Source organism: Littorina saxatilis, linkage group LG6, assembly GCF_037325665.1.
Source record: "Littorina saxatilis isolate snail1 linkage group LG6, US_GU_Lsax_2.0, whole genome shotgun sequence".
NCBI classification, from domain to species: domain Eukaryota; kingdom Metazoa; phylum Mollusca; class Gastropoda; order Littorinimorpha; family Littorinidae; genus Littorina; species Littorina saxatilis.
In genome coordinates, this window is record NC_090250.1 from 241485 (window position 1) to 250984 (window position 9500).

The 9500-nt window shown below is 42.4% G+C and overlaps 1 protein-coding gene across 1 annotated transcript in view; it reads left to right on the top strand.

Moving 5' to 3' along the window:
• LOC138968217 (uncharacterized) overlaps positions 1 to 9154 on the top strand; it is a 72762-nt gene extending 63608 nt beyond the window's left edge. The window contains exon 21 of the mRNA XM_070340767.1: positions 3517 to 9154. Coding sequence (XP_070196868.1) covers positions 3517 to 3581 — 65 coding nt within the window. The 3' untranslated portion in view covers positions 3582 to 9154. The remainder of the gene's footprint in view (positions 1 to 3516) is intronic.
• Positions 9155 to 9500: the final 346 nt, after the last annotated feature.

Consider the following 9500-nt stretch of genomic DNA (forward strand, 5'->3'; position numbering starts at 1 on the left):
ATAGATTTGACTGTGTTTAAGTGCAGGTGTACTTAATGCTCTAATACAGCACAGTGGAAGCAAAAGAGATAGATTTGACTGTGTTTAAGTGCAGGTGTACTTAATGCTCTAATACAGCACAGTGGAAGCAAAAGAGATAGATCTGACTGTGTTTAAGTGCAGGTGTACTTAATGCTCTAATACAGCACAGTGGAAGCAAAAGAGATAGATTTGACTGTGTTTAAGTGCAGGTGTACTTAATGCTCTAATACAACACAGTGGAAGCAAAAGAGATAGATTTGACTGTGTTTAAGTGCAGGTGTACTTAATGCTCTAATACAGCACAGTGGAAGCAAAAGAGATAGATCTGACTGTGTTTAAGTGCAGGTGTACTTAATGCTCTAATACAGCACAGTGGAAGCAAAAGAGATAGATTTGACTGTGTTTAAGTGCAGGTGTACTTAATGCTCTAATACAACACAGTGGAAGCAAAAGAGATAGATTTGACTGTCAAGATACAAGATACAAGATACAAGAAATTTTATTGTCCTCATCAATACAAGGAAATTTGGCATGTGTGTGGCAAGACATAATACACTGATACATAGACATTTACAAAGCAACAACTGAAGTTCAATATCAACACACCCTTACGCACACATACCCACTACTTCAGACACACAGGCTACATGTGCCCCTCGGACGTACGCAACCCACAATTCACCCAGCCATACAACTCCACATGCACTTATTCATGCAGCACTCTAGCGCCCGGCAATGCACAACTCACACACTGGAACCCTCGTACGGCTACATATGACACCCGCACAAACATTACAGCCTCAAACATCGTACTAAATCTACAACTAACAAGCATACATCCACTATCAAACACCGAATACATCATCACACATTACATCATAACATATTGCATTATAACACACGCACAAACATTACAACATCAAACATCGTACTATAATCTACAACTAACAAACAATCATACACTATCAAACACCAAATATATCATCGTACATTAAATTACATCATACCCCCCCCCACCCCACCATACATTCACAATCGACACAGAATACATCATCATACCTATACATTACATCATAACCCCCATACATACGCAATCAACACATAGTACATCATCATACATTACATTACAACATAACCCCCCCCCCCCCCCATCATACAAAGTAAACAGACGTCAACATTCCACTCTTACCCCCCCCCCCCCCCCCCCCCCGCCAATCACACGTCCTCTACTCTACCATCGCTCACACCTACTAAACATCACCCATAGTCCTCCAAGTCACAGTTCACAGCACTCATTGTCCTTCCGCAGTCACAGTTCACATCACCCATAGTCCTCACATCACAGTTCACATCACCCATAGTCCTCACAGTCACATTTTACAGCACTCAAGTCTATCTAGCATACTGTCACATTCACAGGGACTGGTTGTAGAGTCGTACAGCCATCGGGAGGAACGAGTCCCTCATCCGGTTCGTCCTGGCCCGCCAGCACCTCAAACGGCGTGATGACTCACGCGTGGGCTCGCACGATGCGAGCGCCTGGTGCAGAGGGTGGCGGTCGTCAGAGCGGATCATGCTCAGCTTCTTCAGCGCCACACTCGGGAATCGAGTGCTGAGAGGCTGAAGCTCAGAGCCAATGATGGAGCCTGCTCTCTTCACAATCTTCTCCAACCTTTCCATGTCGCCTTTCTTTGCACTGCTGTGGTAGCAGAGCTGGTTGAAGGAGACGACACTCTGAATAGTCGCCTGGTAGAAGAGGTGGAGGATCTGTGGGTCGACGTGGAACTGCCGCAGCTTCCTCAGGAAGAAGAGCCTCTGGTTTGCCCGCTTGCACACGGCGTCCACGTTTGGCGACCAGTCGAGCTGGTTGTCGATGATGGTGCCCAGATACTTGTAGGTATCCACCATCTCGACTGGTTCGCCCTTGATGATGATGGGGTCGACGGCGGACTTGGTTCGTCGGAAGTCCATGATGAGTTCCTTCGTCTTGCTCACGTTGAGCTCCAGGAAGTTGTCGTCGCACCACTGCACCAGCTCCTCCACTGCGTGTCTGTACGCCGATTCGTCGTTCTTCAGGATGAGACCTGACAGGGATGTGTCGTCTGCAAACTTCAGCAGCAGGTTGACAAGATCCCTGAGGCGACAGTCGGCGGTGTACAGCGTGAAGAGCGTGGGAGACAGCACGCAGCCTTGGGGGGCGCCTGTATTGGTGGCGACAGCCTCGGACAAGACTTGTCCAATACGGACCCGCTGGGTTCGCTTCGTAAGGAAGCTGAAGACCCAACTGATCAGCACTGGATTGACGTCGAACTCCAGCAGCTTCCTCATCATGAGATGAGGCTGGATGGTGTTGAAGGCGCTGCTGAAGTCGATGAACAGGACCCTGGCGTAAGAGGAGGGCTTCTCCAGGTGGGCGGAGACGTTGTGGACGAGGGTTAGGATCGCATCTTCAGTACTCCGGTTGCGGGTGTATGCAAACTGAAGAGGATCCTGATGGTCCTCTGTCTCCAACCTCAGCCTCCGAAGGACCAACTTCTCAGCGCACTTGAAGGGGATGGAGGTGAGCGCTACGGGCCTGTAGTCGTTCAATGTCAAGGGATTGGGCTTCTTGGGTACAGGAACAATGATGGAGCTCTTCCAGATTGCAGGGATGGAATGTTCGTCGAGGGACCTCTGGAAGAGCTCGCGGTAGACAGGGGCAAGGGAGTCTCCGCATTCCCGTAGAAGCCTGCCAGTGATGTTGTCTGGGCCTGCGGCACTGCGTGCCTTGACCTTCTTGAAGGTCGACCGGACTTCGTCGGTGGTGATGATGATGGGCGTGGACGGGCGGCTGAGCACCTCCTCCATGACTTTCCGTTGTTCTTCGCTGAAGTCACGCTGATCGAACCGGGCATAGAAAGTGTGTTTAAGTGCAGGTGTACTTAATGCTCTAATACAGCACAGTGGAAGCAAAAGAGATAGATTTGACTGTGTTTAAGTGCAGGTGTACTTAATGCTCTAATACAACACAGTGGAAGCAAAAGAGATAGATTTGACTGTGTTTAAGTGCAGGTGTACTTAATGCTCTAATACAGCACAGTGGAACCCCCTTTTTAAGATTTGCAAAAATCGGAGAAAATCAGGTCTTAAAAGGGAGGGATCGGGTCTTAAAAGGGAGGGATCGAGTCTTAAAAGGGAGGGATCGAGTCTTAAAAGGGAGGGATCGAGTCTTAAAAGGGATCGGGTCATAAAATGGGGGTTAAGTTACAGAGTTTATTTTTACAGGAAATGTCAAGATAAGTCTGAACAGGAGCATTTCATTGTTCTTCTGTTTTAGTAACAGAGGTTAAGAACAAAAAAAGTCTGCGAAAACAGGGTCTTAAAAGGGGGCTTCCAGTGTATTTATAAATGTGCACTGTGTAGCACACTGACAGACTGTCATGACAGAGATTTAATGTTCATTTCTTCTGGTTGTCCTCTTTCAGTATATGGTTTCTGTTTTGCTTTTTGTTGCAGTATTGCCGCGGGATGAATACGCATCTTTGTTGCTGGCAGAGGAACTGATGTCCAGTAATCACTAATTAGACAACACTTATCTTGACAAAATGTTCAGCGGCTTTTATGTTGACTGGTTCGCTTGTGTCTTCACTGCAAGCTGCTGAACATTTTGTCAAGATAAGTGTTGTCTACTGGTGTCTTCACTGCAAGCTGCTGAACATTTTGTCAGGATAAGTGTTGTCAACTGGTGTTTTTCTGTGCACGTAAAAGACCGCTGGGTCAATATATCTGTGAACGTAACGTTTTGTTTTGTCAATTAAACGTTCCGACCTTCTCTTTTTTTGTTATTCAGAATTTTGGAACGTTGGCAGTCTATTTGTTTTTACATTTAGTCAAGTTTTAACTAAATGTTTGAACGTAGAGGGGGGAATCGAGACGAGGGTCGTGGTGTATGTGTGTGCGTGTGTGTATGTGTGTGTGTGTGTGTGTGTGTGTGTGTGTGTGTGTATGTGTGTGTGTGTGTGTGTAGAGCGATTCAGAGTAAACTATCAATCAATCAATCAATCAATCAATCAATCAATGAGTCTTATATCGCGCATATTCCGTGTGTACAGTTCTAGGCGCTCTGCAGTGATGCCGTGTGAGATGAAATTTTATACGGCCAGTAGATTGCAGCCATTTCGGCCCATATTTACCTTTCACGGCCTATTATTCCAAGTCACACGGGTATAGGTAGACAATTATTAACTGTGCCTAAGCAATTTTGCCAGGAAAGACCCTTTTGTCAATCGTGGGATCTTTAACGTGCACACCCAATGTAGTGTACACGGGGGGAGGTTCGGACACCGAAGAGAGTCTGCACACAAAGTTGACTCTGTGAAATAAATTTCCGCCGAACCTGGGATCGAACTCACGCTGACAGCGGCCAACTGAATACAAATCCAGCGCGCTACCAACTGAGCTATATCCCCGCCCTACTGGACTGATCTTTATGAAATTTGTCATGAGAGTTCCTGCGTATGATATTCCCAGAAGTTTTTTTTAATTTTTTCGATAAACGTCTTAGATGACGTCATATCCGGCATTTTGTAAAAGTTGAGGCGGCACTGTCACACCCTAATTTTTTAATCAAATTCATTGAAATTTTGGCCAAGCAATCTTCGACGAAGGCCGGACTTTGGTATTGCATTTCAGCTTGGAGGCTTAAAAATTAATTGATGACTTTGGTCATTAAAAATCTGAAAATTGTAATTGGAATTATGTTTTTTATAAAACGATCCAAAATTACGTTAATCGTTAGCATACACTAACCCCGACAATTACGTAACACACTAAGAGAACAGACTGTGTGGCAGCTGTAGCTTCCCTACATTTGAGAAGCACCTAATCTGTGGTGACAAGCACCTAATCTGTGGTGACAAGGTAAAACATTGAAGTGGTGTGCAAAAACTGTCGGCAACGATGTGCAGCTTTGCCTACTTGAGCTTTCACATGGAATCTGGTTTACACGTTTTGCGTCCAGTGTGTACTAAGTTTGCGTAATTACAGGTACAGTCGATCCTGTCTTTTGACAGGTGGTCTCTGTGGAAAAGTGAGTTGTAGAGAAAAAAACACTCGAATGTGAACCTTCAGAATAATCGTTGTGGGCAGGCGGTCGCTTTCGAGAGGGGGTCACAAAACCAGGTTCGACTTTAATTGTCAAATTCATGATCTCTGTGTTTTGTGGTTTTTTTGGTCTTTGTCTGTTCACTCAAAAGACCGCTGGGTCAATAGATTTGTGAAACTAACGTTTTGTTTTGTCAATAATAAAATGTTCCAACAACATACCTTTCTTGGGTTTTTTATTCTGAATTTGGGAACGTTAGCAGTCTATTGGTTTTTGTATTATAAATAAAATATTGCAAATACATTGATCAGTTGTCAAAAATGTTGTGACAAAATGTGCATGATACTGACCAATGTTGTAGTTTTCGCTTGTCTAAAAAGAAGTGTGTGCCAAATGCAACTACAAGAAGAGACACCTGTCAAAGAACGACACAGGATCAAGTGAAGCCCTATGTTTCTGTCTTGTGCTCTGTGGTTTCTCAAAGAACGACACAGGATCAAGTGAAGCCCTATTTTTGTGTCTTGTGTTCTGTGGTTTCTTAAAGAACGACACAGGATCAAGTGAAGCCCTATTTTTCTGTCTTGTGTTCTGTGGTTTCTCAAAGAACGACACAGGATCAAGTGAAGCCCTATTTTTCTGTCTTGTGTTCTGTGGTTTCTCAAAGAACGACACAGGATCAAGTGAAGCCCTATTTTTAGTCTTGTGTTCTCTGGTTTCTCAAAGAACGACACAGGATCAAGTGAAGCCCTATTTTTCTGTCTTGTGTTCTATGGTTTCTCAAAGAACGACACAGGATCAAGTGAAGCCCTATTTTTGTGTCTTGTGTTCTGTGGTTTCTTAAAGAACGACACAGGATCAAGTGAAGCCCTATTTTTGTGTCTTGTGTTCTGTGGTTTCTTAAAGAACGACACAGGATCAAGTGAAGCCCTATTTTTCTGTCTTGTGTTCTATGTCTGTGAGAAAGATCTAAGATCGAGGGAGGTCTTCTTGTTCTATATTGTTTTCATTACTCCGCCAGAAAGACATGCAATTGAGTATGTGCTTATTGTTGGGTTTTTTTGCAAGAAAGATAAAAGTTCATGGGAGGTTGTGTTGTTCTAATTTGTTTGTGTCAGAAATACATATTAAAAGATCAAGGGAGGTCTTATTGTTCTATCTTGTGCTCATTGGTTTGTTCATGAGAGAAAGACAATAGATTAAGGGAGGCCTCTTTGTTCTGTGTTGTGCTGTTGTGTGTTTCTATGCTCAGCTTATACATCAACTGCTACATTTAGTATTAAATGTATTGTCTTCATGATTCTGAAAAAGCTGTTGTTCAAGCAAATAACATGTGCCAATGCAGGATACAGCTGTGAAATGTATCCCCAGATGATTATGATAGTTAAAGGCACAGTGCAGCTCACAGCCTTCGTTTTGCGTTTTTGTTGTAGCTGAGTGCATTTACAGTTCAAAAATCCTCCTATGGTAGTAAAACAAACCCAAAACTACCCAACGACGACATCTGTGAAGCTCGACAGTTTCTTGTTTACGCGAGTGCATACATTAACCTAGTTATTATAGTGGTGTTTGGTCGGAGTTCGATTCAACTGAGTGATTCCGGCCTCCATTTTGTTTTACACAAACTCATGATGATGTCTGACATAGTTTGCTAGTGACGTGTCTTTTTGTGCATGATGTGATCTACCTGATCTAAATTTAGATCCAAAAATAGGTCAAGACCAGCCGGGTCCGAGTTCAAAATTAATTCGTAAACAAAATTGCAGTTCTTGACTCTTTGGGTGCAAGTCAATGAAACTTGGTAGTTCTTCTAACGAATAGCTGCCTGAGGTATGACTAAAAGCCCCAGGTGCTCCGTGCACCTGGATTTGACAAGTTCAGTACCTTTAAAATTAATGTTCCCATTCTGTTTAGATTCTAATTTAGGTCTTGTATGTATTCATCTTAATTTGTAGGTGAAGTTGGTTGTTTTCGTTATATCTTGAATGTTTTTATTTGTGTGTTTTAATGTGTGTGAGTATGTGTGTGTTTGCGCGCTGTGTGTTGGTGGGTGTGTGTGTGTCTGTGTTTGTTTGTTTGTGTGTGTTTGGTGTGTGTGTGTGTGTGTGTGTGTGTGTGTGTGTGTTTGGTGTGTGTGTGTTTGGTGTGTGTTTGGTGTGTGTGTGTTTGGTGTGTGTTTGGTGTGTGTGTGTTTGGTGTGTGTGTGTTTGGTGTGTGTGTGTGTGTGTGTGTGTGTGTGTGTGTGTGTGTGTGTGTGTGTGTGTGTGTGTGTGTGTGTGTGTGTGTGTGTGTGTGTGTGTGTGTTTAAGACATGATTAATATAAATTGTATTCACTTGAACAGATTGTTTTTTTGAGTCGTTGTAAAGCTCTTCAAACTGTAATGAACTGCAAATATTAATGTTTAAAGTATTATTAGTGGTGGTAGTATTGTTAACGTTGTTGTTGTAATGCCATAACAATAATTATCAAATGTGCATAATTTTGTATACACATCTTTTGTGGAACCAACGAATGTTATTCCACAAAAAGTAAATCTATTGTGCAATAATTTAAAAATACGACTTGAATGAAATAGTATAATGTGTTGATATGCTGCTTGGCATTTGTGTGTGCGGGTGTATCTCATGTGTGTGGATTGTGTATGTGTGTGTGTGTGTGTGTGTGTGTGTGTGTGTGTGTGTGTGTGTGTGTGTGTGTGTGTGTGTGTGTGTGTGTGTGTGTGTGTGTGTGTGTTTTATGTAAGGAAAGAATATGGTGACGTTGTAGGCATGACTAACCACTTAACGTTACCTTAAGGAAAGAATGTGGCTGCTTAATGTTGATGGATGGTGATGAAAGGTTGAATATTGATATAACATACATAAAACATACAAGCTGGTATTGTCTATTTTTGTGTTTAGTGTGATGGATGATATTGTTTGAATGGGTGAAATGTAGGTCTGTGTCAGGAATGAATTATCTAAAATACCGACTGTCAGTCAGAAGGCTACTATTTCATTTATACGCATTCGTTATTCTCCTCCGATTCATTCCAACAATAAAAGAAAATCGGTGGAGCTCAATATGTTTATATAGCTCACTGGTAAAGCATGTACATATATCAAACGTTCAGGATTCACACACATATACACAATACGCCCAGGGTTCTAGATGAGTAAATTAATGTGTTACCCCATCACCAGAACAGCGTAGTGTAGTTCATCTCTGTTTCTCCATCACCCAGCCGACGCGGCGACTCCTGGCGTGGTCCATTATAGTCCGGTTAAGATCACGTCGCTCTGCTTCGTGCATCTTCATCTCTTCATGCGTCTGCTTGAATGGTCAAACAAGCTCTCGCGAATTCCGTCTTCTGTCTCTGGGAAGACTCCTGAGCACGCGAGCAAAGAATCTTCCCCGACTTGCCTCTTACATGTTCAATGGGCAAGTGAAGCTAACAGCTTAGGTGACTGGCGACAAGTCTAACAGCTCACCTTACAAAAAATGGACATTCAGGTTTTCACCTGTTGCACGTGAGTGCGTGGAGACTCGGCTCTACAGGTAACAGTACAGGCCCCATAATCATGGTCCAACAGGCATGCGAATCAATAATAATGTTTCTCGCGATACGAGTCTACTTCTGTCAATTAATGCATACTAATAACAGCATCATTTCATCATTAATTAAGTACTCATATTACATACATGTTTATACATAAAACCCATAAATGTCATATCTGACAGTCTGCGGTGCACTATAACGGTAAAATGTCTCCCTATATTGACAATCGCGGTGACTGGAGTGTGTGCGTGGGACCTGTGTGTTTTAAAGTATAGATAAGTCTCCTTTTTTGTCGTTAATAATTTAATAGAGATGAACCTACTCCCATGTACATAACGGTGTTTTAATGTCTTTTTGAATTTGATGTAGCCGTTGTATGCCATTACGAGACAAAGGTTTAGCTGTTTAGCAAAGAAAGTGAAAAGACAGGATGTATTAATGATGTATAAAGCGTTAGATGAATGTTGTATTTGAGTGTATGTGGTGCTGATGTATTAAAGCGTGAAATGTAAATATTGTTAACTGACCTTGACCTGTTTTGAATGCCAAGAGCAAAAACGAAAGGAACCGTAAGAACCAAAAGAACCTACAAAGAAAAAAAAGAAAGAAACAAACAAACAAACAATTACCCAAACAAACAAACAATTAACCAAACAAACAAACAAACAAACAAACAAAAAACCAAACAAACAACTAACCTAACCTTCTAATCTAAGAATTCCATGTAAAAATTTAAGGTAGTGGTCTAAGGGAAGCAACTCCTGTGAAAAAACTCAAAAAAACCCGTAATTAGGTCCCGTTAAGAAAATAGTTTAAATGCGGTAAAATAGTGACTAAAATACAGCCAACGGTCTAAGGG